This window comes from Oncorhynchus nerka, linkage group LG2, assembly GCF_034236695.1.
Source record: "Oncorhynchus nerka isolate Pitt River linkage group LG2, Oner_Uvic_2.0, whole genome shotgun sequence".
Taxonomy (NCBI): Eukaryota; Metazoa; Chordata; class Actinopteri; order Salmoniformes; family Salmonidae; genus Oncorhynchus; species Oncorhynchus nerka.
The window spans coordinates 102207397-102234832 of NC_088397.1; the positions used below are offsets into that span (position 1 = coordinate 102207397).

Below are 27436 nucleotides of genomic sequence, written 5' to 3' on the forward strand. Positions count from 1 at the left end.
TCTCTGTGTGTGGAGTAAAGGTGGTCTAGAGTTGTTTCCCTCTGGTTGCACATGTAACATGCTGGTAGAAATGTGGTAAAACGGATTTAAGTTGTCAAGTTGGCTGGATGTCCTTTGGGTGGTGGACTATTGTTGAGTGTGAAAAACCCAGCAGCGTTGCAGTTCTTGGCCAATTACATGGCCAAGAGTATATGGACACCTGCTCATCAAACATCTCATTCCAAAATCATGGGCATTAATATGGAGTTGTTTTCCCCCTTTGCTGCTATAACAGCCTCCACTCCTCTGGGAAGGCTTTCCAATAGATGTTGGAACATTGCTGCTATAACAGCCTCCACTCTTCTGGGAAGGCTTTCCACTAGATGTTGGAACATTGCTGCAGGGACTTGCTTCCATTCAGCCACAAGAGCATTAGTGAGGTCGGGCACTGATGTTTGATGATAAGGCCAGGCTCGCAGTCAGGGTTCCAATTCATCCCTAGGTGTTCGATGGAGTTTAGGTCAGGGCTCTGTGCAGGCCAGTCAAGTTCTTCCACACTGATCGATGGATCATGCTTTGTGCACGAGGGCATTGTCATGCTGAAACAGGAAAGAGCTTCCCCAAAGTTGGTAGTGAGTCTTGTCTCATTGCTGCAACTCCAGTATGGGCTCGGGAGAGGCGAAGGTCGAGAACCATGCGGAACACGACCCATACCAAGCTGCACGGCTTCTTGACACGATGCCTCTCAGCGTTGCCGCTTGCTATAAACCACCCTCTGCTCCCAGCTGTGCCCTGGACACCATATGTGAACTGATCGCCCCCCATCTATCTTCAAAGCTCGTGCTGCCAGGTGACCTAAACTGGACCATGCTTAACACCCCGGCCATCCTACAATCTAAGCTTGATGCTCTCAATCTCACACAAATTATCAATGAACCCACCAGGTACATCCCCAAATCTGTAAACATGGGCACACTCATAGATATCTTAACCAACTGGCCCTCCAAATACACCTCTGCTGTCTTCAACCAAGATATCAGCGATCATTGCCTGCATCCGTAATGGGTCCGCGGTCAAACGACCACCCCTCATCACTGTCAAACGCTCCCTAAAACACTTCAGCGAGCAGGCCTTTCTAATGGACCTGGCCTGGGTATCCTGGAAGGATATGACCTGGTCATTCTTTAAAAATACCTTCCTCACCATCTTAACCTGTTGCTTCTACCCTCTACTTTTTTGAACATTCTGTTAAAAATCGCGCAACATTTCAGCGCCCTGCTACTCATGCCAGGAATATAGTATATGCATTTGCTTAGTCTGTGTGGATAGAAAACACTCAGACGTTTATAAAACTGGTTAAATCACTGCTGTGGCTTTACCAGAACGGCATTTACATCGAAAAGCACAGGAAAAACTGATCACTGAAAATGGGAAAATATATCCATGCGCTACTTGAACCCATTGATAAAGGTGAACCACAATTAATTGACTGAGGTTGCAGTACCTACAGCTTCCACACGGTGTCTAGAGTCTTGTCATTTCCCTTCAAGTTTTTTCTTGGTCAAACACATGCAGGGCACCGTATTTCCTCAGGTCTAGGACCGGATATTTTCGTTGAGTTTCTAGCCGGACATTTTTCCAGACGGACAGCTAATGATCTTTACATCGCCTCCTGATGAATTTTATCGCTTATTAACGTTTACTAATACCTAAAGTTGCATTACAAACGTATTTCAAGTGTTTTGTGAAAGTTTATCGTCGACTTTTTGAATTTTAAAAAATGACGTTACGTTTTGAAAACGCTGTTTTTTTCGTTTATCACACAGTCTACATATAACGATATCTTGGCTTTATATGGACCGATTTAATCTAAATAAAGACCCAATAGTGTTTATGGGACATCTAGGAGTGCCAACAAAGAAGATGGTGAAAGGTAATGACTGTTTTCTATTTTATTGTGCGGTTTGTGTAACGCCGAAATGCTAATTATTTTGTTTACGTCCCCTGCGTGGCTTTTGTGTTGTAGTGTATTGGTGCATGCTATCAGATAATAGCTTCTCATGCTTTCGCCGAAAAGCATTTTAAAAATCTGACTTGTTGCCTGGATTCACAACGAGTGTAGCTTTAATTCGATACCCTGCATGTGTATTTTAATGAACGTTTGAGTTTTAACTAATACTATTAGCATTTAGCGTAGCGCATTTGCATTTCCAGAGCTCTAGTTGGGACGCAAGCGTCTCAGGTAGAAGCAAGAGGTTAAATAAGCATGCCCTTTTCAAAAAATGTAGAACCAGGAACAGATATAGCCCTTGGTTCTCTCCAGACCTGCCTGCCATTGACTAGCACAAAAATATCCTGTGGCATTCTGCATTAGCATCGAATAGCCCCCGTGATATAAAACTTTTCAGGGAAGTTAGGAAAGCTAAGACTAGCTTTCAAGCAGAAATTTGCATCCTGTAGCACAATCTCAAAAAAGTTCTAGGACACTAAAGTCCATGGAGAATAAGAGCACCTCCTCCCAGAGGATAGGAAACACTGTCACCACCGAGAATTTCAATATGCATTTTTCTACGGCTGGCCATGCTTTTCACCTGGCTACCCCAGTCAACAGCCCTGCACTCCCCACAGCAACTTGCCCAAGCCTTCCCCATTTCTCCTTCACCCAAATCTAGATAGATGTTCTGAAAGAGCTGCAAAATCTGGACCACTACAAATCAGCCGGGCTAGACAATCTGGACCCTCTCTTCTAGAATTATCTGCTGAAATTGTTGCAACCCCTATCACTAGCCTGTTCAACCTCTCTTTCATATCGTCTGAGATTCCCAAAGATTGGAAAGCTGCTGCGGTCATCCCCATCTTCAAAGGGGGAGACGTTCTAGACCTATATCTATCCTACCTGTCTTTCTAAGGTCTTCGAAAGCCAAGTTAAACAGATTACCGACAGTTTTGAATCCCACCGTACCATCTCCGCGATGCAGTCTGGTTTGAGAGCTGGTCATGGGTGCACCTCAGCCACGCTCAAGGTCCTAAATGATATCCTAACCGCCATCGATAAGAGACATTACTGTGCACCCATATTCATCGACCTGGCCAAGGCTTTCGACTCTGTCAATCACCACATTCTTATTGGCAGACTCAACAGCATTGGTTTCTCAAATGATTGCCTGGTTCACCAACTTTATTTTTATTTATTTATCCGTTACTTTACCAGGTCAGTTGACTGAGAACGCATTCTCATTTGCAGCAACGTCCTGGTTACAGGGGAGAAGAGGGGGATGAATGAGCCAATTGTAAACTTACCTGGTAACGACTTCTCTGATAGAGTTCAGTGTGTCGAATCGAAGGGCCTGTTTGACCGGACCTCTGGCAGTCTCTATGGGGGTGTCACAGGGTTCAATTCTCAGGCCGACTCTCTTCTCTGTATACATCAATGATGTCGCTCTTGCTGCTGGTGATTCTCTGATCCACCTCTACGCAGACGACACCATTCTGTGTACTTCTGGCCCTTCTTTGGACACTGTGTTAACTAACCTCCAGACGAGCTTCAATGCCATACAACTCTCCTTCCATGGCCTCCAACTGCTCTTAAATGCAAGTAAAACTAAATGCATGCTCTTCAACCGATCATTGCCTGCACCTGCCCGCCCGTCCAGCATCACTATTCTGGATGGCCACGACTTAGAATACGTGGATAACTACAAATACCTAGGTGTCTGGTTAGACTGTAGACTCACATTAAGCATCTCCAATCCAAAATTAAATCTAGAATCGGCTTCCTATTTCGCGTCCTTCACTCATGCTGCCAAACTTACCCTCGTAAAACTGATCATCTTACCGATCCTCGACGATGTCATTTATAAAACAGCCTCCAACACTCTACTCAGCTAATTGGATGCAGTCTATCACAGTGCCATCCGTTTTGTCACCAAAGCCCCATATATTACCTACCACTGCGACCTGTAAGCCCTCGTTGGTTGGCCCTCCCTTCATACTCGTCGCCAAACCCACGGGCTCCAGGTCATCTACAAGTCTCTGCAAGGTAAAGCCCCACCTTATCTCAGCTCACTGGTCACCATAGCAGCACCCACTCGTAGCATGCGCTCCAGCAGGTATATCTCACTGGTCACCCCCAAAGCCAATTCCTCCTTTGGCCGCCTCTCATTCCAGTTCTCTGCTGCCAATGGCTGGAACGAACTGCAAAAATCACTGAAGCTGGAGACTCATATCTCCCTCACTAGCTTTAAGCATCAGCTGTCAGAGCAGCTTACAGATCACTGCACCCGTACATAGCCCATCTGTAAACAGCCCATCCAACTACCTCATCCCCATATTGTATTTATTTATCTTGCTCCTTTGCACCCCAGTATCTCTACTTGCACATTCACCATTCCAGGGTTTAATTGCTATATTGTAATTACTTCGCCACCATGGCCTATTTATTGCCTTAACACCCTTATCTTACCTCATTTGCACTCACTGTATATAGACTGAATGTTTATTCAAATCAAATGTATTTATATAGCCCTTCTTACATCAGCTGATATATCAAAGTGCTGTACAGAAACCCAGCCTAAAACCCCAAACAGCAAGCAATGCAGGTGTAACTCTGTTGTTTTTGTCGCATTGCTTTGCTTTATCTTGGCCAGGTCGCAGTTGCAAATGAGAACTTGTTCTCAACTGGCCTACCTGGTTAAATAAATGATTAAATGTTCCATACGCACAAATCCTTTTTCTCTAATGTGCACAAATTTGTTTATATCCCTGTTAGTGAGCATTTCTCCTTTGCCAATATAATCCATCTACCTGACAGGTGTAGCATATCAAGAAGCTGATTCAGGTGCACCTTGTGCTGGGGACAACAAAAGGCCACTAAAATGTGCCGTTTTGTCACAACAATGCCACAGATGTTTTGAGGGAGCGTGCAATTGGCATGCTGACTGCAGGAATGTCCAACAGAGAATTGAATGTTAATTTCTCTACCATAAGCTACCCCCAACGTTGTTTTAGAGAATTTGTCAGTACGCCTCGCTTCTTCACATGCGGGATGGTTTGAGGAGAGCCACCCAGACAGCTGATGAAACTGTTAGAAACCGTCTCAAGGAAGCTCATCTGAGTCGTCCTCACCAGGGTCTTGACCTGACTGCGGTTCGGCGTAGTAACCCGGTTCAGTGGGCAAATGCCGCATGTGAAGATCTTTGATGGTGGAGAAGTGTGTTCTTTACAAATGAATCCCGGTTTGTCTGTACCGGGCAGATGGCGTCATGTGGACTTGCGGTTTACTGATGTGAACAGAGTGCCCCATGGTGGGGGGGTTATGGTATGGGCAGGAATAAGCTATGGACAACGAACAAAATGGCATTTTATCAATGGCAATTTGAATGCACAGAGATACCGTGAGGAGATTCTGAGGCCGATTGTCTCGCCTCCATCACCTCATGTTTCAGCATAATAATGTACAACCCATGTCGCAAGGATCTGTACACAATTCCTGGAAGATAAATTCTTCCACGGTCTGCATACTCACCAGAGATGTCACCTATTGAGGATGGATTGACGTGTACGACAGCGTATTCCAGTTTCCACCAATAGCCAGAAACTTCGCACAGCCATTGAAGAGGAGTGGGACAACATTCCACAATCAACAGCCTGATCAACTCTGAGAAGATGCATGAGGCAAATGGTCCCACCAGATACTGACTGGTTTTCTGATACATGCCCCTACCTTTTTTGTTGATGTAAGGTATCTGACCAACAGATGCATATCTATATTCCCAGTCATGTGAAATACATAGATTAGGGCCTAATGAATTCATTACAATTGACCGATTTCCTTATATGAACTGTAACTCAGTAGTCTTTGAAATTGTTGCATGTTGTGAATATACATACATACACAGCACCAGTCAAATGTTTTTGAACACCTACTCATTCAAAGGTTTCTTTATATTTTCTACATTGTAGAATAATAGTGAAGACATCAAAACACATATGGATCATGTAATAACCAAAAAAGTGTAAAACAAATATTTGAGATTCTTCAAAGTAGGCACCCTTGATGACAGCTTTGCATTCTCTCAGCGAGTTTCTTGAAATGTTCCGTATTGACGGACTGTCGTTTCTCTTTGCTTATTTGAGCTGTTCTTGCCATAATATGGACTTGGTCTTTTACCAAATAGGTCTATCTTCTGTATACCACCCCTACCTTGTCACAACACAACTGATTGGCCGAAACGCATTAAGGGAAGAAATTCTACAAATTAAGACACACCTGTTAATTGAAATGCATTCCAGGTGACTACCTCATGAAGCTGGTTGAGGCAATGCTGTCATAAAAGCATGAATATTTTGATTTGTTTAACACTTTCTTTGGTTACTACATGATGTCATGTGTTTTACAATATAGTAAAAATAAAACCCTGGAATGAGTAGGTGTGTCCAAACGTTTAACTGGTACTGTGTATATACATACCTGACTCCAGACTTGAAGTCCTCTATCAGTCTGTTCTTCTCATCCTGGTCCTCCACCCAGTACACACTGGGGATGACAAACTCAGACACCACTCTGCACTCTGGACATGACCTGGAGAGAGGCACACGGTTAGCCGCATCACTGTATATTATGGCCAGTCATTCTGCTTCACATCACAGTGGCATCATGTTGCTCAACTAGCTGCAACTCCCTCAAGTTGTCAGTATCACCTGATCCTCTGAGTTTCTAAACACAGTAATAACAGTGGAGGCTACACATGTGCTTATAGAAGCACCCTGATAGCCATGGTAACAGATGAAACAAGATCAGGGCACATATTCATTAAAAAAATCTCAAGAGTAGGAATGCGGATCTAAGATCATAATATTACATGGACTTGATCTTAAATCAGAACTACTCAGTACCGCATATGAATTTGGGTTTAGATCCAGAAACGTAGACGATGTACTTTACCTGATGATCATGTTTTCATACTGCTTGGTGTGTATAGTATATCAGTTATTTATGGGATGTTTATGAATAATGACTAAATGATGTATACATTTAGCTTAGAATTATAACTAAACAGAATACTACTCTGTTACTGTATGAATGTATGAATCTTATTTTAAATCATAATACTGAATATAAGGTGTGTAGTTTTAGTCAAGAATTATAACAAGGACTTTCTGTTCTTTGTTAGAAACTAATGGAGCTATTGTTAGACCGGCTGTGTTCCTTACAGGACATTCTGTCCCCACCCAGGGAGGGGAGAGACCTTGGGCTAGTAGTAGATGGAATACTGTGTTCCTTACAGGACATCCTGTCCCTACCCAGGGAGGGGAGAGACCTTGGGCTGGTAGTAGATTGTTTAACAGGTGGCAGACAATGTGAGAAGGCTTGTGAACTATATTGCCGTTGTATCTGAGAGGAGGAGGGACATTTATGATGAAATGTGAGGTATATAAACCAAGGTATTATAAACCAAGATATTATGACCAGAGCTCTCGGGAATAAACGCTACTGATTAATTTTGAGACTGATCTTTGTCTATTTTATGCAAATAAGAACCTTACAAATTCTTAGAAACGGACAAAGTGTTTTGCTTTGTTACAATTGAATTGGTTAATGAACATATAGGAATTAAATTCCTCTAACAGTTATGAACTCCCTTGAGGAAGCTTGTTTTTAAACTGCTTGGTGTGTATAGTATTGTAGTTATCAGCTCCCTTGATGCTTGGTGTGTATAGTAGTTAAACTCACTCTTGTTTTCAAACTGCTTGGTGAGTATAGTAGCTATCAACTCATACTTGTTTTCAAACTGCTTGGTGAGTATAGTAGCTATCAACTCATACTTGTTTTCAAACTGCTTGGTGAGTGTAGCAGCTATCAACTCATACTTGTTTTAAAACTGCTTCGGGAGTATAGAATAGTAGATATCAACTCATACTTGTTTTCAAACTGCTTGGTGAGTGTAGTAGCTATCAACTCATACTTGTTTTCAAACTGCTTGGTGAGTGTAGTAGCTATCAACTCACACTTGTTTTCAAACTGCTTGGTGAGTGTAGTAGCTATCAACTCATACTTGTTTTCAAACTGCTTGGTGAGTGTAGTAGCTATCAACTCATACTTGTTTTCAAACTGCTTGGTGAGTGTAGTAGCTATCAACTCATACTTGTTTTCAAACTGCTTAGTGAGTGTAGTAGCTATCAACTCACACTTGTTTTCAAACTGCTTGGTGAGTGTAGTAGCTATCAACTCATACTTGTTTTCAAACTGCTTGGTGAGTGTAGTAGCTATCAACTCATACTTGTTATCAAACTGCTTGGTGAGTGTAGTAGCTATCAACTCATACTTGTTTTAAAACTGCTTCGGGAGTATAGAATAGTAGATATCAACTCATACTTGTTTTCAAACTGCTTGGTGAGTGTAGTAGCTATCAACTCATACTTGTTTTCAAACTGCTTGGTGAGTGTAGTAGCTATCAACTCATACTTGTTTTAAAACTGCTTCGGGAGTATAGAATAGTAGATATCAACTCATACTTGTTTTCAAACTGCTTGGTGAGTGTAGTAGCTATCAACTCATACTTGTTTTAAAACTGCTTCGGGAGTATAGAATAGTAGCTATCAACTCATACTTGTTTTCAAACTGCTTGGTGAGTGTAGTAGCTATCAACTCATACTTGTTTTCAAACTGATTGGTGTGTATAGCTGTTATCAACTCACTTGATGATCTTGTTTTACATTACATTACATTTAAGTCATTTAACACTCACTTGATGATCCGTGCTTTTACACCTGCATTGTTTGCTGTTTGGGGTTTTAGGCTGGGTTTCTGTACAGCACTTTGAGATATCAGCTGATGTACGAAGGGCTATATAAATAAATTTGATTTGATTTGATTTAGCAGACGCTCTTATCCAGAGCGACTTACAAATTGGTGCATTCACCTTATGACATCCAGTGGAACAGTAGTGCATCTAAATCTTTTAAGGGGGGGAGAGGGATTACTTTATCCCAGGTATTCCTTTAAAACTGCTTCGGGAGTATAGAATAGTAGCTATCAACTCATACTTGTTTTCAAACTGCTTCGGGAGTATAGAATAGTAGCTATCAACTCATACTTGTTTTAAAACTGCTTCGGGAGTATAGAATAGTAGATATCAACTCATACTTGTTTTAAAACTGCTTCGGGAGTATAGAATAGTAGCTATCAACTCATACTTGTTTTAAAACTGCTTCGGGAGTATAGAATAGTAGATATCAACTCATACTTGTTTTCAAACTGCTTCGGGAGTATAGAATAGTAGATATCAACTCATACTTGTTTTAAAACTGCTTCGGGAGTATAGAATAGTAGATATCAACTCATACTTGTTTTCAAACTGCTTCGGGAGTATAGAATAGTAGATATCAACTCATACTTGTTTTCAAACTGCTTGGTGAGTGTAGTAGCTATCAACTCATACTTGTTTTAAAACTGCTTCGGGAGTATAGAATAGTAGATATCAACTCACTTGATGATCTTGTTTTCAAACTGCTTGGCGCAGCGCCACTGGCGGATGCAGGAGAGGCAGTATGTGTGGCAGCAGGAAGAGAGGATCCCGAAGCGTCTCTCTGAGGCAGCAGCTTTCTCATAAACCACCTCCATACAGATAGAACACACCTTGTCCTGGCTGTGCTGCGCTGCAAACGCCTTCTCCATGTCCGCCTCAAACACCAACATACACATCTGAGGGACAGCCATCACATGGAATGAATCCAGACTTGATCCATATCCATGCTATTTCATTTATAAATCACCATCACCACATTGAATTATGTAATCGTATGTTTTCGATCTTCTATTGATCACTTGATATCCAAAACGACCTATTCTTGTGGTTTGTATGACACAGTTTCACTCCTACCAGTGTAGTTAGTGTTAGTGGGTACAGAGTAAATTGGCTTCCTGAACTCTCCTCTGCTCAGGGTCATGTGGGGGTTAGGGTTAAAGTATGGGTCCTACCTTCTCGTGAGCTCTCCTCTGCTCAGGGTCGTGTGGGTGGAGCACCTGCAGCCTGCAAATGTCACACAGGTCACCATGGAGATAGGGACAGGTGTTTCCATAGTGACACTGTCCTGCAGCAGCAGAGGGACAGAGCTGTTGCTGGGGGCAGGGGACAGAGACAGGGAGTGGGTAGGGGCTGGCCGTGGCAGAACACTCCAGACTGGTCCTGATGGCGTCCAGGTAGGAATGAGGTTTGGCATGGGCGCCGTTTTCATGGTATTCCGCCCAACACTCCGCCTCGGTTACTTCTGGGCCATCTCCACCATAAGGCATCATTCTGCTGTCACAGCCCTGGGCTGGAACACACACACACAGGATACAGTTGAAGGGAACAGATCTCTGGATTATACTGCTGGCTGCATTACATTGACCTCCTAGTGGCAAACTAAACTACATACCGTAGCTTTATCTCTCAGCACCAGGGTGTTGTATTTATTATGGATCCCCATTAGCTGCTGCCAAGGCATCAGTTAATTTTGCCAGACCCCAGGAAGAGTAAAGCAGTTATGAATGCATTGTAATGTTTTTAAAACTGTGTAACAGATTTCACAGCACTAAGTGCGTGCCCTCAGGCCCCTACTCCACTACCACATATCTAAAAAGACAAAATCCATGTGTACATGTGTGTATGCATGTGTCTGTTTGTTGCTTCACAGTTCCATAATCTGTTTTTTAAATCTAATTTTACTGATTGCATCAGTTACTTGATGTGGAATAGAGTTCCATGTAGTCATGGCTCTATGTAGTACTGTGCACCTCCCATAGTCTGTTCTGGACTTAGGGACTGTGATGACATGTCTTGTGGGGTATGCATGGGTGTCTGAGCTGTGTGCTAGTCATTTAAAACAGACAGCTCGGTGCTTTCAACATTTCAAAACCTTTCATAAATACAAGTAGTGATGACGTCAATCTCTCCTCCACTTTGACCCAGGAGAGACTGACATGCATATTATTAATATTAGCTCTCTGTGTACATCCAAGTGCCAGCCGTGCTGCTCTGTTCTGAGACAATTGCAATTTTCTTAAGATCCTCTTTGTGGCACCTGACCACAAAACTGAACAGTAGTCAAGGTGGGACGAAACTAGGGCCTGTAGGACCTGCCTTGTTGATAGTGCTGTTAACATTTACATTTAAGTCATTTAGCAGACGCTCTTATCCAGAGCGACTTACAAATTGGTGCGTTCACCTTATGACATCCAGTGGAACAGCCACTTTACAATAGTGCATCTAAATCTTTTAAGGGGGGGGTGAGAAGGATTACTTTATCCTATCCTAGGTATTCCTTAAAGAGGTGGGGTTTCAGGTGTCTCCGGAAGGTGGTGATTGACTCCGCTGTCCTGGCGTCGTGAGGGAGTTTGTTCCACTATTGGGGGGCCAGAGCAGCGAACAGTTTTGACTGGGCTGAGCGGGAACTGTACTTCCTCAGTGGTAGGGAGGCGAGCAGGCCAGAGGTGGATGAACGCAGTGCCCTTGTTTGGGTGTAGGGCCTGATCAGAGCCTGGAGGTACTGAGGTGCCGTTCCCCTCACAGCTTCGTAGGCAAGCACCATGGTCTTGTAGCGGATGCGAGCTTCAACTGGAAGCCAGTGGAGGGAGCGGAGGAGCGGGGTGACGTGAGAGAACTTGGGAAGGTTGAACACCAGACGGGCTGCGGCGTTCTGGATGAGTTGTAGGGGTTTAATGGCACAGGCAGGGAGCCCAGCCAACAGCGAGTTGCAGTAATCCAGACGGGAGATGACAAGTGCCTGGATTAGGACCTGCGCCGCTTCCTGTGTGAGGCAGGGTCGTACTCTGCGGATGTTGTAGAGCATGAACCTACAGGAACGGGCCACCGCCTTGATGTTATTTGAGAACGACAGGGTGTTGTCCAGGATCACGCCAAGGTTCTTAGCGCTCTGGGAGGAGGACACAATGGAGTTGTCAACCGTGATGGCGAGATCATGGAACGGGCAGTCCTTCCCGGGAGGAAGAGCAGCTCCGTCTTGCCGAGGTTCAGCTTGAGGTGGTGATCCGTCATCCACACTGATATGTCTGCCAGACATGCAGAGATGCGATTCGCCACCTGGTCATCAGAAGGGGGAAAGGAGAAGATTAATTGTGTGTCGTCTGCATAGCAATGATAGGAGAGACCATGTGAGGTTATGACAGAGCCAAGTGACTTGGTGTATAGCGAGAATAGGAGAGGGCCTAGAACAGAGCCCTGGGGACGCCAGTGGTGAGAGCGCGTGGTGAGGAGACAGATTCTCGCCACGCCACCTGGTAGGAGCGACCTGTCAGGTAGGACGCAATCCAAGCGTGGGCCGCGCCGGAGATGCCCAACTCGGAGAGGGTGGAGAGGAGGATCTGATGGTTCACAGTATCGAAGGCAGCCGATAGGTCTAGAAGGATGAGAGCAGAGGAGAGAGAGTTAGCTTTAGCAGTGCGGAGCGCCTCCGTGATACAGAGAAGAGCAGTCTCAGTTGAATGACTAGTCTTGAAACCTGACTGATTTGGATCAAGAAGGTCATTCTGAGAGATAGCGGGAGAGCTGGCCAAGGACGGCACGTTCAAGAGTTTTGGAGAGAAAAGAAAGAAGGGATACTGGTCTGTAGTTGTTGACATTGGAGGGATCGAGTGTAGGTTTTTTCAGAAGGGGTGCAACTCTCGCTCTCTTGAAGACGGAAGGGACGTAGCCAGCGGTCAGGGATGAGTTGATGAGCGAGGTGAGGTAAGGGAGAAGGTCTCCGAAAATGGTCTGGAGAAGAGAGGAGGGGATAGGGTCAAGCGGGCAGGTTGTTGGGCGGCCGGCCGTCACAAGACGCGAGATTTCATCTGGAGAGAGAGGGGAGAAACCATTTTCAAAATGGTTGACGAAGTCATCTGCAGAGAGGGAGGAGGGGGGTGGGGGAGGAGGATTCAGGAGGGAGGAGAAGGTGGCAAAGAGCTTCCTAGGGTTAGAGGCAGATGCTTGGAATTTAGAGTGGTAGAAAGTGGCTTTAGCAGCAGAGACAGAAGAGGAAAATGTAGAGAGGAGGGAGTGAAAGGATGCCAGGTCCGCAGGGAGGCGAGTTTTCCTCCATTTCCGCTCGGCTGCCCGGAGCCCTGTTCTGTGAGCTCGCAATGAGTCGTCGAGCCACGGAGCGGGAGGGGAGGACCGAGCCGGCCTGGAGGATAGGGGACATAGAGAGTCAAAGGATGCAGAAAGGGAGGAGTGGAGGGATGAGGAGGCAGAATCAGGAGATAGGTTGGAGAAGGTTTGAGCAGAGGGAAGAGATGATAGGATGGAAGAGGAGAGAGTAGCGGGGGAGAGAGAGCGAAGGTTGGGACGGCGCGATACCATCCGAGTAGGGGCAGTGTGGGAAGTGTTGGATGAGAGCGAGAGGGAAAAGGATACAAGGTAGTGGTCGGAGACTTGGAGGGGAGTTGCAATGAGGTTAGTGGAAGAACAGCATCTAGTAAAGATGAGGTCGAGCGTATTGCCTGCCTTGTGAGTAGGGGGGAAGGTGAGAGGGTGAGGTCAAAAGAGGAGAGGAGTGGAAAGAAGGAGGCAGAGAGGAATGAGTCAAAGGTAGACGTGGGGAGGTTAAAGTCGCCCAGAACTGTGAGAGGTGAGCCGTCCTCAGGAAAGGAGCTTATCAAGGCATCAAGCTCATTGATGAACTCTCCGAGGGAACCTGGAGGGCGATAAATGATAAGGATGTTAAGCTTGAAAGGGCTGGTAACTGTGACAGCATGGAATTCAAAGGAGGCGATAGACAGATGGGTAAGGGGAGAAAGAGAGAATGACCACTTGGGAGAGATGAGGATCCCGGTGCCACCACCCCGCTAACCAGAAGCTCTCGGGTGTGCGAGAACACGTGGGCGGACGAAGAGAGAGCAGTAGGAGTAGCAGTGTTATCTGTGGTGATCCATGTTTCCGTCAGTGCCAAGAAGTCGAGGGACTGGAGGGAGGCATAGGCTGAGATGAACTCTGCCTTGTTGGCCGCAGATCGGCAGTTCCAGAGGCTACCGGAGACCTGGAACTCCACGTGGGTCGTGCGCGCTGGGACCACCAGATTAGGGTGGCCGCGGCCACGCGGTGTGGAGCGTTTGTATGGTCTGTGCAGAGAGGAGAGAACAGGGATAGACAGACACATAGTTGACAGGCTACAGACGAGGCTACGCTAATGCAAAGGAGATTGGAATGACAAGTGGACTACACGTCTCGAATGTTCAGAAAGTTAAGCTTACGTAGCAAGAATCTTATTGACTAAAATGATTAAAATGATACAGTACTGCTGTAGGACCTGCCTTGTTGATAGTGCTGTTAAGAAGGTAGAAACTAGGGCCTGTAGGACCTGCCTTGTTGATAGTGTTGTTAAGAAGGTAGAAACTAGGGCCTGTAGGACCTGCCTTGTTGATAGTGCTGTTTACGAAGGTAGAAACTAGGGCCTGTAGGACCTGCCCTGTTGATAGTGCTGTTAAGGTAGAAACTAGGGCCTGTACGACCTGCCCTGTTGATAGTGCTGTTAAGGTAGAAACTAGGGCCTGTACGACCTGCCTTGTTGATAGTGTTGTTAAGAAGGTAGAAACTAGGGCCTGTACGACCTGCCCTGTTAATAGTGCTGTTAAGGTAGAAACTAGGGCCTGTAGGACCTGCCTTGTTGATAGTGCTGTTACGAAGGTAGAAACTAGGGCCTGTAGGACCTGCCTTGTTGATAGTGCTGTTACGAAGGTAGAAACTAGGGCCTGTATGACCTGCCTTGTTGATAGTGCTGTTACGAAGGTAGAAACTAGGGCCTGTACGACCTGCCTTGTTGATAGTGCTGTTAAGAAGGTAGAAACTAGGGCCTGTAGGACCTGCCTTGTTGATAGTGCTGTTAAGGTAGAGCTGGGATTTATTATGGACAGACTTCTCCCCATCTTAGCTACTGTTGTATCAATATGTTTTGACCATGACGGTTTACAATCCAGGGTAACTCCAAGCAGTTTAGTCACCTCAACTTGCTCAATTTCCACATGATTTATAACAACATTTAGTTGAGGTTTAGGATTTAGTGAATGATTTGTCCCAAACACAATGCTTTTGGTTTGAAAATGTAGGACTCACTCTGAAACTGCTGCTCTTTAAGTGTTTTTTTAACAGCTTTTTTCCATCTACGTAACATTGCAAAAATCAGAAACTTTCTGTCCAAAAATTATGCAGAAAAATTAATCCATGCTTTTGTCACTTCTAGGTTAGACTACTGCAATGCTCTACTTTCCGGCTACCCGGATAAAGCACTAAATAAACTTCAGTTAGTGCTAAATACGGCTGCTAGAATCCTGACTAGAACCCAAGAATTTGATCATATTACTCCAGTGCTAGCCTCTCTACACTGGCTTCCTGTCAAAGCAAGGGCTGATTTCAAGGTTTTACTGCTAACCTACAAAGCATTACATGGGCTTGCTCCTACCTATCTCTCTGATTTGGTCCTGCCGTACATACCTACACGTACGCTACGGTCACAAGACGCAGGCCTCCTATAGAGCTCCATTTTTTATGGAACGGTCTGCCTACCCATGTCAGAGACGCAAACTCGGTCTCAACCTTTAAGTCTTTACTGAAGACTCATCTCTTCAGTGGGTCATATGATTGAGTGTAGTCTGGCCCAGGAGTGGGAAGGTGAACGGAAAGGCTCTGGAGCAACGAACCGCCCTTGCTGTCTCTGCCTGGCCGGTTCCCCTCTTTCCACTGGGATTCTCTGCCTCTAACCCTATTACAGGGGCTGAGTCACTGGCTTACTGGGGCTCTCTCATGCCGTCCCTGGAAGGGGTGCGTCACCTGAGTGGGTTGATTCACTGATGTGGTTATCCTGTATGGGTTACCGCCCCCCCTTGGGTTGTGCCATGGCGGAGATCTTTGTGGGCTATACTCAGCCTTGTCTCAGGATGGTAAGTTGGTGGTTGAAGATATCCCTCTAGTGGTGTGGGGGCTGTGCTTTGGCAAAGTGGGTGGGGTTATATCCTTCCTGTTTGGCCCTGTCCGGGGGTGTCCTCGGATGGGGCCACAGTGTCTCCTGACCCCTCCTGTCTCAGCCTCCAGTATTTATGCTGCAGTAGATTGTGTCGGGGGGCTAGGGTCAGTTTGTTATATCTGGAGTACTTCTCCTGTCCTATTCGGTGTCCTGTGTGAATCTAAGTGTGCGTTCTTTAATTCTCTCCTTCTCTCTCTCGGAGGAGGACCTGAGCCCTAGGACCATGCCCCAGGACTACCTGACATGATGACTCCTTGCTGTCCCCAGTCCACTTGGCCGTGCTGCTGCTCCAGTTTCAACTGTTCTGCCTTATTATTATTCGACCATGCTGGTCATTTATGAACATTTGAACATCTTGGCCATGTTCTGTTATAATCTCCACCCGGCACAGCCAGAAGAGGACTGGCCACCCCACATAGCCTGGTTCCTCTCTAGGTTTCTTCCTAGGTTTTGGCCTTTCTAGGGAGTTTTTCCTAGCCACCGTGCTTCTACACCTGCATTGCTTGCTGTTTGGGGTTTTAGGCTGGGTTTCTGTACAGCACTTTGAGATATCGGATGTCATAAGGTGAATGCACCAATTTGTAAGTCGCTCTGGATAAGAGCGTCTGCTAAATGACTTAAATGTAAATGTAAATATCAGCTGATGTACGAAGGGCTATATAAATAAATTTGATTTGATTTAAGTGTTAAAGTGCAGTAATTTCAGTCGCTGTAGTAGCTGATATGTATAGTGTTGAGTCATCCGCACACAGACACATAGGCCTTAAATCAAAGCCAGTGGCTTGTCATTAGTAAAGACTGAAAAAAGTGGGGGGCCTAGACAGCTGCCTTGGGAGATGTCTGATTCTACCTGGATTATGTTGGAGAGGCTTCCATTCAAAAACACCTGTGGTTTGTTAGACAGGTAACTCTATCCACAATAAAGCCATAACACATACAGTTCCAGTCAAAAGTTGACACACCTACTCATTCAAGGGTTTTTCTTTATTTTTACTATTTTATACATTGTAGAATAATAGTAAAGACATCTAAACTATGAAATAAAACTTAAGGAATCATGTAGTAAAGTAGCCACCCTTTGCCTTGATGACAGCTTGGCACACTCCTGGCATTCTCTCAACCAGCTTCATGAGGTAGTCACCTGGAAAGCATTTCAATTAACAGGTGTGCCTTGTTAAAAGTTCATTTGTGGAATTTCTTTCCTTCTTAATGCGTTTGAGCCAATCAGTTGTGTTGTGACAAGGTAGGGGTGGTATACAGAAGATAGCCCTATTTGGTAAAAGACCAAGTCCATATTATGGCAAGAACAGCTCAAATAAGCAAAGAGAAACGACAGTCCATCATTACTTAAAAACATGAAGGTCTGTCAAGAACTTTGAAAGTTTCTTCAAGTGCAGTCGTATAAACCGCTAAGATAAAACTGGCTCTTATGAGGACCACCACAGGAAAGGAAGACCCAGAGTTCCCTCTGCTGCAGAGGATAAATTCATTCGAGTTAACGGCACCTCAGATTGCAGCCCAAATAAATTATTCAGAGTTCAAGTAACAGACATCTTAACATCCCTAACCCCAACTGTTCAGAAGAGACTGCGTGAATCAGGACTTCATGGTCGAATTACTGCAAAGAAACCACTACTAAAGAACACCAATAAGAAGAGACTTGCTTGGGCCAACAAACACAAGCAATGGACATTAGACCGGTGGAAATCTGTCTGATGAGTCAAAATTTTAGATTTTTGGTTCCAACCGCTGCGTCTTGTGAGAACTAGAGTTGGTGAATAGATGATCTCCGCATGTGTAGTTCCCACCGTGAAGCATGGAGGTGGTGGTGGTGCGATCGTGCTTTGCTGGTGACACTGTGATGTATTTAGAATTCAAGGCACACTTAACCAGCATGGCTACCACAGCATTCTGCAGCAAAAAGCCATCCCATCTGGTGGGCGCTTAGTCCCACTATCATGTTTTTCAACAGGACAATGACCCAACACACCTCCAGGCTGTGTAAGGGCTATTTGACCAAGAAGGAGAGTGATGGAGTGCTGCATCAGATGACCTGACCTCAACCCAATTGAGATGGTTTGGGATGAGTTGGACCACAGAGCGAAGGAAAAGCAGCCAACAAGTGATCATTATATGTGGGAACTCCTTCAAGACTGTTGGAAAAGCATTCCTCTTGAAGCTGGTTGAGAGAATGCAAAGCTGTCATCAAGGCAAAGGGTGGCTAATCTAAAATATTTTGATTTGGTTAATACATGATTCCTTGTGTTATTTCATAGTTAATGTCTTCACTATTATTCTATAATGTAGAAAATAGTAAAAATCAAGAAAAACCCTTGAATGAGTAGGTGTCCAAACTTTTGACTGATGTCTAAAAAAACAGCCCTCAATCTTATCAATTTCTCTCAGCCAATCATTTGTGTAAGTGCTTGAATGTCTTTCCCTATAAGCGTGCTGAAAGTCTTGTCAATTTGTTTACTGTAAAATAGCATTATATCTGGTCAAAAAATGTTTTCCAAAAGTTTACTAAGGGTTGGTAACAGGCTGATTGGTCGGCTATTTGAGCCAGTAAAGGGGGCTTTACTATTCTCAGGTAGTGGAATGACTTTTGCTTCCCTCCAGGCCTGAGGGCACACACTCTCTAGTAGGCTTAAATTGAAGATGTGGCAAATGGGAGTGGCAATATCATCCACTATTATCCGCAGTAATTTTCCATCCAAGTTGTCAGACCCCAGTGGCTTGACATTGTTGATAGACAATTTTTCACCTCTTCCACACTGACTTTATGGAATTCAAATTCTTGTCTTCCATAATTTGGTCCGATATACTTGAATGTGTAGTGTCAGAGTTTGTTGCTAGCATGTCATGGCTGTTTGCCAATGAAAGAAATCATTAAAGTAATTGGCAATATCAGTCAGTTTTGTGATGAATGAGCCATCTGATTCAATTAACGATTGAGCCGAGTTGGCCTTTTTTCCCAGAAATTTCATTTAAGCTTTTCACTATCATTCATTTAACCTTAATTTAACTAGGCAAGTCAGTTAAGAACAAATTCTTATTTACAATGACGGCCTAGGAACAGTGGGTTAACTGCCTTGTTCAGGGGCAGAACGACAGATTTTTACCTTGTCAGCTCGGTGATTCGATCTGGCAACCTTTCGGTTATGGCCCAACGCTCTAAACACTAGGCTACCTGCCACCTTCTTTGTTTCATAGTGTACTTCTTTTAATTCAGATGATTTCTCGATTTGCAGTACATTTGCCAATCGGTTGTGCAGCCAGAATTATTTGCCATTCCTTTTTGTCTCATCCCAATCAACCATAAAATGTTTCAATTCCTTATCAATCCACGGGGATTTAACCGTTTTTACAGTCATTTCCTTAAATGGGTACATGCTTATTAGTAACTGGAATAAGCAATTTCATAAGTGCAGAGTCTGTTTGCTTCTCATTACACACCACGGATCAACAAATATTCTTGACATCAACATAGGAATCACTACAAAAACTTATTGTATGACCTCTTAAACACTATATTAGGCCCAGCCTGTGGTTTTCCTAGATATGGCTGCTATATTGTGATCACTACATCCTATAGATCTTGATACTGCTTTCAAGCACATTTCTGCAGCATTAGTAAAGGTGGGACCAATACATGTTGATGATTTAATTCCTGTGCTGTTTGTAACTACCCTGGTAGGTTGACTGATAACATGAACCAGGTTACAGGCACTGGTTACAGTTTGAAGCTTCATCTTGAGTGGTCAGCTTGATGAAAGCCAGTCAATATTTAAAATCACCCAGAAAATATACTTCTCTGTTGATATCACATAGATTATCAAGCGTTTCACATATTATCCAGATACTGACTGTTAACACTTGGTGGTCTATAGCAGCTTCCCACCAGAATGGGCTTTAGGTGAGGCAGATGAACCTGTAGCCATATTGGTTCAACAGTATTTAACATGAGACATCCTCTCTAATATTTACAGGAATGTGTTTCTGAATATAAACAGCAACACCTCCACCACTGGCATTTCTGTCTTTTCTGTAGATGTTATAACCATGTATTGCTTCCACTGTATCATCAAAGGTATTGTCTAAGTGAGTTTCAGAGGGATATAATAAATTAGGTTACTTACATTGTGTCTACCAATGCCCCTGGTATAATGTATATTCGCTAAAGCATTATGATGACTCAGCGACACAATGGTAGGGATTGGGTCATTGATAAGTCATTGTCTCAAAGCAGCATATTGGGCTGTGAAAGGATCCAGGATCCTGCATGATTTGGATGGATCCCATACTCCTTATAAAACTGTTTTGTTTCCAAAAGGTATCAAAATTGTCAACAAACGTAACACCCATTGAGCTGCAATAATCATGTAGCTAGTTGTGAAGAGAAATAATCTTGCTAAAGCGTTCAATGCCACGATTCAGAGAGGGCACAGGACCAGATATGATGGGTCTTTTATTAGCGTCTAGCAGAGTCAATCAAAAATCCAGTTTCAACAGTTCAAAGCTGCCCTTCATTATGTTTTTAAAACCCACATGTCCTGGCGTAGTACATTCAGGAGCAGCTTAGTAATGTAATTTACTCAAGCTCCGGGATAGGACATTGTTTTTGCAACAGGAATAGTCATTTCTTAACATGGAGCTGCACAAAATCACGGCTGGCGAGGATATCCGCCAACTCCCACGCTTCAAAGGATGGTGCAGGCCTCCGACAGATGGAGAAGCCCGCTCAATCCAGAGCAGGGACAGAAGGTTGCCGACGTCAACTTCGAAATCTTAGGGGAAGGCGTATGAGTAGGCACAGCGGCCGCAGACACAGGTAACCCCAGCGTGGAAGGTGCAGGAAGATCAGGCTCCAGACACAGGTAACCCCAGCGTGGAAGGTGCAGGAAGATCAGGCTCCAGACACAGGTAACCCCAGCGTGGAAGGTGCAGGAAGATCAGGCTCCAGACACAGGTAACCCCAGCGTGGAAGGTGCAGGAAGATCAGGCTCCAGACACAGGTAACCCCAGCGTGGAAGGTGCAGGAAGATCAGGCTCCAGACACAGGTAACCCCAGCGTGGAAGGTGCAGGAAGATCAGGCTCCAGACACAGGTAACCCCAGCGTGGAAGGTGCAGGAAGATCAGGCTCCAGACACAGGTAACCCCAGCGTGGAAGGTGCAGGAAGATCAGGCTCCAGACACAGGTAACCCCAGCGTGGAAGGTGCAGGAAGATCAGGCTCCAGACACAGGTAACCCCAGCGTGGAAGGTGCAGGAAGATCAGGCTCCAGACACAGGTAACCCCAGTGTGGAAGGTGCAGGAAGATCAGGCTCCAGACACAGGTAACCCCAGCGTGGAAGGTGCAGGAAGATCAGGCTCCAGACACAGGTAACCCCAGCGTGGAAGGTGCAGGAAGATCAGGCTCCAGACACAGGTAACCCCCGCTGTATTCGGCTTCCACGGCTCATGACATGCGACCATTGTTGATTGCCATGTTCCTCTGGCTGTGCGTGCTCCTTTGACTCCACTATCAGATGTGGGAACTCCGGGCAACACTTGCTTATTCCTTCCTGATTTCTGGAATCCTCCAAACAGGATTTTGGGAAAACCATGTAATTTATTGAAAATTCCTGGAATTTTGCAACCCCAGCGGAGATGCATCCAACAAGCGCAAACGCCGTCCAGTCACCGGCATAGAAAAGGTAAACATTTCACTCTGCGTTTTCCCCAGTTTCTTACGTAAGCTGGCGACCTGCGTGATTAAGGAAGCCACCTCAAGCCTATAATTCTCGGCAAGCAAACAATTGTCGTATTGGACCTCTGAGTGAACCAGTTTGTCCCAAACCAGATCGTAGTAAATACAGCTCCTACAGCGCTGGAACCGTTAATTTACTTCTCCAGACAAAGAGGGCTTCATTAGAAAACTCATCTGGGGCTAACTTCGTTAGCTTGATGGCTAACGTTAGGAGCTTAGCGGCTCTTTCAAGCAGAATTTAACTTGTCAGTTAAGCGGGATTCCGAGACAATAGCGGTTCTAGATGTTAAAAGCTAACAGCGTTGCAGAATCCATGCAAAAACAAGTTTGGTATTTGTTTAACAAAGATGTTTTAGTTAAAATAACAAACCCGAGCGTTTCCAGCATACAGTGTTCAGTACTGTACCTCTATCTCTCAGCACCAGGGGTTTCTTCCCTCCATTGTGCCTGGGTGGGGGTGCAGAGTTGCCTGGATGTCCCGGGACAGCAACACCAGGGGGAATGAAGGCCCCAGCAGTGATGGGGTTTCTGTTAGGGAGGTCCATGGGCACACCTCTCCCCCCTCCACCACCACCACCAGCCGGCTTGATGTGATCATACCTACACAGAGAGAGTCACACTCCATCATAATATCAGATATTGAACACAATGGTTGGGCTATGTGCATAAAATGCAAACAGTGACTGTAGATTGGGGATTCTGTTGTATATTGGTATTGTACTGTTAGTTACTTACTGCATTGTAAGCATCATGAGCATTTCACTGCACCTGCTTTCACATATGATAATCTGTGTACGCGACCAATGAACTTTGAACACCTACGCTGCTGCTACTGTTTATTATCTAGCTGTTGCCTAGTCATTTTATTCCTAATTATATGTACATATCTACCTCAATTACCTCGTACCCCGTGTATATAGCCACGTTTTTCTTTGGGAATTTATTATGTGTTATTACTTTTCTATTTGCTTTCTCTGCGTTGTTGGGAAGTGCCTGTAAGTAATAATGTCACAGTTGGCCTATTTTATAAACCATTTGACAATTAAACTGATTTGTAGTCTACATTCCAGCCCATCGGTGTGGTCAGTAAGTTGGATCTTACCTGCAGCGGTCTCCGTAGGCACACACACCTCTCTGGTAGAACTTACAGATGGTTGAAGGTTTACTGGTGGTCAGGTCATGAGAGAACATGCACCTATTCCCCTCTCGGCAGACTCCATGGAGAAAATACCTGCATAGCAACACAAGAAACCGATAGAATTTGCTTATGGTTAGCTATGATCATGAGGTTAGCTATGATATCTACTGCTAGCTACGTATTGAGGCCTGGTGTTCGGGGATAGATTCTGATTAGGTTCATACATTGGAGTGATTGGAGGCTACTGGTTAGCAACAGAAACGGTCTGACATCATCAGCATCTTGCTGGTAGGTGTAATTCATACACGCTAGCCTGGCTAACTAGCAGCTAACATAGCTAACTACCGGTAGCTGCACTTTATAACGCTAACTAGCAAGCAAAAGCACCAATCGCGTGATTCATGGAAATGTTCACTTTGCACAACACACTGCAGCATTTTTTCACAAATATTTCGTATCAGAATCGTTAGCGGCATCCCAGCTAACTTTAGCTAGCTAAGAAGCTAACATTTGCCAAATCAAATAACTGAAACAGCTCGAAGCAAGACACACACTCAAGAAACACACTCAAGCAACAATAAAAACAGTAAACACGGGACAAGTTCTACCTGCAGGTGACTTGCTTCGTGTTCATTTTTTATGCTCAATAACATTGGTGCAACGGTATTGATGTTCCCGTTGTCACGTTTGAGTGCAAGCAAAAACTCCCGCCTATAAAACCCCCAGATTCGATGAACGAAAGGTTCCGAGGGGAAGGTTCATGACAGGTCAGCAGCCAGGTATGAGTCTCTCGAGCATACGACAGGTATGTTGAAAAACGATTATCTTTAAGAATAAATAAAGGTATTCTTAAAAATGACTTTTTAACGCGTTGTAATTGTTTCCTTTTTTTTTTTTTTGCAACGTTTAACGCTTAAAAAAACCCGTGTTTTTAATCCCCTAGCTCATGCATTTCCCGGTTGAACCTTCCAATGGACTGCACTGTCTTGAAGTTTAACCATTGTGGAAGAAAAATCTATAGTTTTGACAAAAATAGGCTCCAAACCGAGAACACCGGGCGAAAATGCCCAATCTGTCAGGAGCAGATGAGATTCAGCCTCCTCGAGGCACCTGTTATAGTTCCATGTCCATTTAGTAATGGACACAAGGTCCGGTGTGCCTTCCTCATTGGATCCTCACTGGGACCTGCTTTTCTTAGGTAAAACCACATCTTTACTGTATTCCCATATTGTCAACAAATGTTTTTTTGCAACATTGAATGTTAAAAGGTAAATAACTTTAAATTTGTATTTTCAACTTTCATGTGTCTTCCTGACTGGACCGGTCATGGTGTTTGTCACAGTGAATGGCAGGACTCGGAGCTGCATGTTGGAGTTACTAACTCACAAGGTGCCTTCAGAATAGTTTACTTGCAGTTTGAATATCAAAACAGCCAGTTTGGGTGTTAGACTGGACTAGGTAACTAGAGCTGATGTCTGTGTTCAAGGTGTGGTGTACAGCTACACCTCCTCAGGAGTCCAGAGAGAGGAACAGGGCTGGGAGCAGTGCCTCAGTGTGCCGCTGGTGGCCCCCGGGAATAGCAGGGGCAGCCTAGCTGGGACGCTGTGGGACAGTGAGCTGGAACAGTTCTCCCTCCTCCCCACCTGGTCACGACACAGGTGAATATTACAAATGGAAACCTAAAAGATCAGATGGTGCTTCCACTTTATAAACCCCACATAAAGAATACCTTTAATATAAAGGGGTTGTATAGTATATAATAACAAACTTCAACATGATTATTTTGTTTGACAGACTAATCTCCAAAAGTATTGGTACTGTGACAATTCTTTTGTTTGTTTTGGCTCTGTACTCCAGCTCTTTGGATTTGAACCGATACAAATAATTTGAGGGTATTTATCCATATCGGGTGAACCGTTTAGAAATCCCCTCTCCTCCCTGAACCGTTTAGAAATTGCAGGTTTTTGTACATAGTTGCCCCCCTCCTCCCATTTTAGGGAACAAAAAGTATTGGGACACTTGTGTATTAAAGTAGTAATATGTTTTGGTTGTGTTTCAGATTATTGTGCCCAAAAGAAATTAATGCTAAATCATGTATTGTCATTTTGGAGTCACTTTAATTGTAAATAAGAATTGAATGTTTCTAAACACTTCTACACTTCTTCATGTGAATGCTACCATGATTACAGATAATCAATCGTGAATAATAAGTTAGACGCACAAATATTTTACCTCCAAGACATACTAACCTCTCACCATTACAATCACAGGGGAGGTTAGCATTTTATATCATACCCCCAAGACATGCTAACCTCTCACCATTACAATCACAGGGGAGGTTAGCATTTTATATCATACCCCCAAGACATGCTAACCTCTCACCATTACAATCACAGGGGAGGTTAGCATTTTATATCATACCCCCAAGACATGCTAACCTCTCACCATTACAATCACAGGGGAGGTTAGCATTTTATATCATACCCCCAAGACATACTAACCTCTCACCATTACAATCACAGGGGAGGTTAGCATTTTATATCATACCCCCAAGACATGCTGACCTCTCACCATTACAATAACAGGGGAGGTTAGCATTTTATATCATACCCCCAAGACATGCTAACCTCTCACCATTACAATCACAGGGGAGGTTAGCATTTTATATCATACCCCCAAGACATGCTAACCTCTCACCATTACAATCACAGGGGAGGTTAGCATTTTATATCATACCCCCAAGACATGCTAACCTCTCACTCATTATAATTCACAATTAATTCAGGATTAATCATAATTTAGAACCAAATACTAAACGTTTTTAATACACAAGTTAATTTGTCCCAATACATTTTGGCCCCTACAATGGGGGCACTACTGTATGTACAAAAGGGCTGTAATTTTGAAACGGTTCATCCAATACAAATGAAAATACCCTCAAATGAAAGCTGACAGTCTGCCCTTTAACGTCAGTCAGTGTATCATTTCAAATCCAAAGTGGAGTACAGAGCCAAAACAACATGTCACTGTATTTGCTCCAGGTTTGAAGAGGAGAGGGAGTTTGGCTCGTGTTGCTATGGCTTTGCCCTGTCCTTCCTGAACCAGCTGAGGAGAGCAGAGGGCAGAGAGTCAGTCACTAGGGATGACTTCACACAGCAACATGTCCTGCCCCACGTTAAGACTGCCTCCAAATACATCACAGTCTACCAAGAGATCCATCAACATGGTTTCTACGTAGCTCATTTATAAGATGCTTGTATTAGTGTAATTTTCAGAGGGGGTTGGGATAAAGCTGAAGGACCTTCTGTTGGATTTTGTATACAATTGGACAATAAAGCTGAACTTCAATGATATTGTTAATGCTTAGTTGTTGGTTAGCACAGATAAATCCTGATGCTTTTAATAAAACATTTAAAAAGCCGACGCCATTATGTTAGAAAATTGAGAAGATGTGTGTAGCAAATCTGAGTAGGTTGATGTGTATGATATAGTGAGAGTCTGTATAAGAGTAAAATAATAACTGCCAATTTGCATGTTTGAGTGTCTACAGTATGTGTGTATAGCCTTAATATTCATAATTGTAATCCATATCGTATCACCATAACATTCTTCCACTGCAAATCTACCATTCCAGTGTTTTACTTGCTATATTGTATTTACTTTGCCACCATGGCCTTTTTTTGCCTTTACCTCCCTTATCTCACATCGTATATAGACTTGTTTCTACTGTATGTTTGTTTTACTCCATGTGTAACTCTGTGTCGTTGTATGTGTCGAACTGCTTTGCTTTATCTTGGCCAGGTCGCAATTGTAAATGAGAACTTGTTCTCAACTTGCCTACCTGGTTAAATAAAGGTGAAATAAATCATTACCTTTAACATAATTGAAAAACACATCCCAGCATTTCCATAGCAATTGACGTTTCACATGATCATGAAAGAGACCTTGCATTACTCTGGAGACGGCTTCACTACAGTACGAATGTATTCCATACAGTATGTTAATTTTCCCCAATGCCCCTCCTCCGATATCGTCCCCTTGCTTGCTGTAAACAAATACATAAAAAACAAACATTAAATTATAAAACAGTTCTCGACAATAGAGAGGGAGAGAAGAGAGCGAGATCAGGTGTGTGTAAGCAGACATGTAATTGAGTATGCGTATGTTCAGATATTTTTACAGTTCCCATACCTTTTTTTTTCGTAACCTGAAGTCCCTGTAGAATTTAGTATAGCCACAGTGTTATGGAGCTGTCTCGGAATAGCTGTCCATCTATAAATCAAATCAAATGTTTTTTATATAGCCCTTCTTACATCAGCTGATATCTCAAAGTGCTGTACAGAAACCCAGCCTAAAACCCCAAACAGCAAGCAATGCAGGTGTAGAAACACAGTGGCTAGGAAAAAACTCCCTAGAAAGGCCAGAATCTAGGAAGAAACCTAGAGAGGAACCAGGCTATAAGGGGTAGCCAGTCCTCTTCTGGCTGTGCCAGGTGGAGATTATAAACCTAGAGAGGAACCAGGCTATGAGGGGTGGCCAGTCCTCTTCTGGCTGTGCCAGGTGGAGATTATAA

The 27436-nt window shown here is 44.1% G+C and overlaps 2 protein-coding genes across 3 annotated transcripts in view; one reads left to right on the plus strand and one right to left on the minus strand.

Annotated features, from left to right (window-relative positions):
• LOC115121761 (E3 ubiquitin-protein ligase makorin-2-like) overlaps positions 1-23584 on the minus strand; it is a 35054-nt gene extending 11470 nt beyond the window's left edge. For both annotated transcript variants that reach the window (XM_029650898.2, XM_029650897.2), the window contains exons 1-6: positions 23472-23584; positions 22828-22956; positions 22132-22325; positions 9959-10296; positions 9468-9682; positions 6449-6559 (exon numbers count right to left, since the gene is read on the minus strand). In XM_029650898.2, the coding sequence (XP_029506758.1) occupies positions 6449-6559; positions 9468-9682; positions 9959-10296; positions 22132-22325; positions 22828-22956; positions 23472-23497 (1013 nt within the window). In that variant the 5' untranslated portion in view covers positions 23498-23584. The remainder of the gene's footprint in view (positions 1-6448; positions 6560-9467; positions 9683-9958; positions 10297-22131; positions 22326-22827; positions 22957-23471) is intronic.
• Position 23585: 1 nt separating this feature from the next.
• Positions 23586-26734, plus strand: mkrn2os.1 (MKRN2 opposite strand, tandem duplicate 1). The gene is made up of 5 exons (XM_029650900.2): positions 23586-23668; positions 23807-24061; positions 24206-24252; positions 24350-24521; positions 25905-26734. Exons 2-5 carry the CDS (start codon positions 23835-23837, stop codon positions 26110-26112), a joined length of 654 nt encoding a protein of 217 aa, XP_029506760.1. The 5' UTR covers positions 23586-23668; positions 23807-23834; the 3' UTR covers positions 26113-26734.
• The last annotated feature ends 702 nt before the right edge of the window (positions 26735-27436 follow it).

Excerpts from the sequence above, each read along its gene's own strand:
- mkrn2os.1 (XM_029650900.2), top strand. The coding sequence starts at position 23,835 with ATGGACTGCACTGTCTTGAAGTTTAACCATTGTGGAAGAAAAATCTAT. Across the intron at positions 24,253-24,349 it reads TGGAGTTACTAACTCACAAG|GTGTGGTGTACAGCTACACC; the intron begins GTGCCTTCAGAA and ends TCTGTGTTCAAG. Across the intron at positions 24,522-25,904 it reads CCCACCTGGTCACGACACAG|GTTTGAAGAGGAGAGGGAGT; the intron begins GTGAATATTACA and ends TATTTGCTCCAG.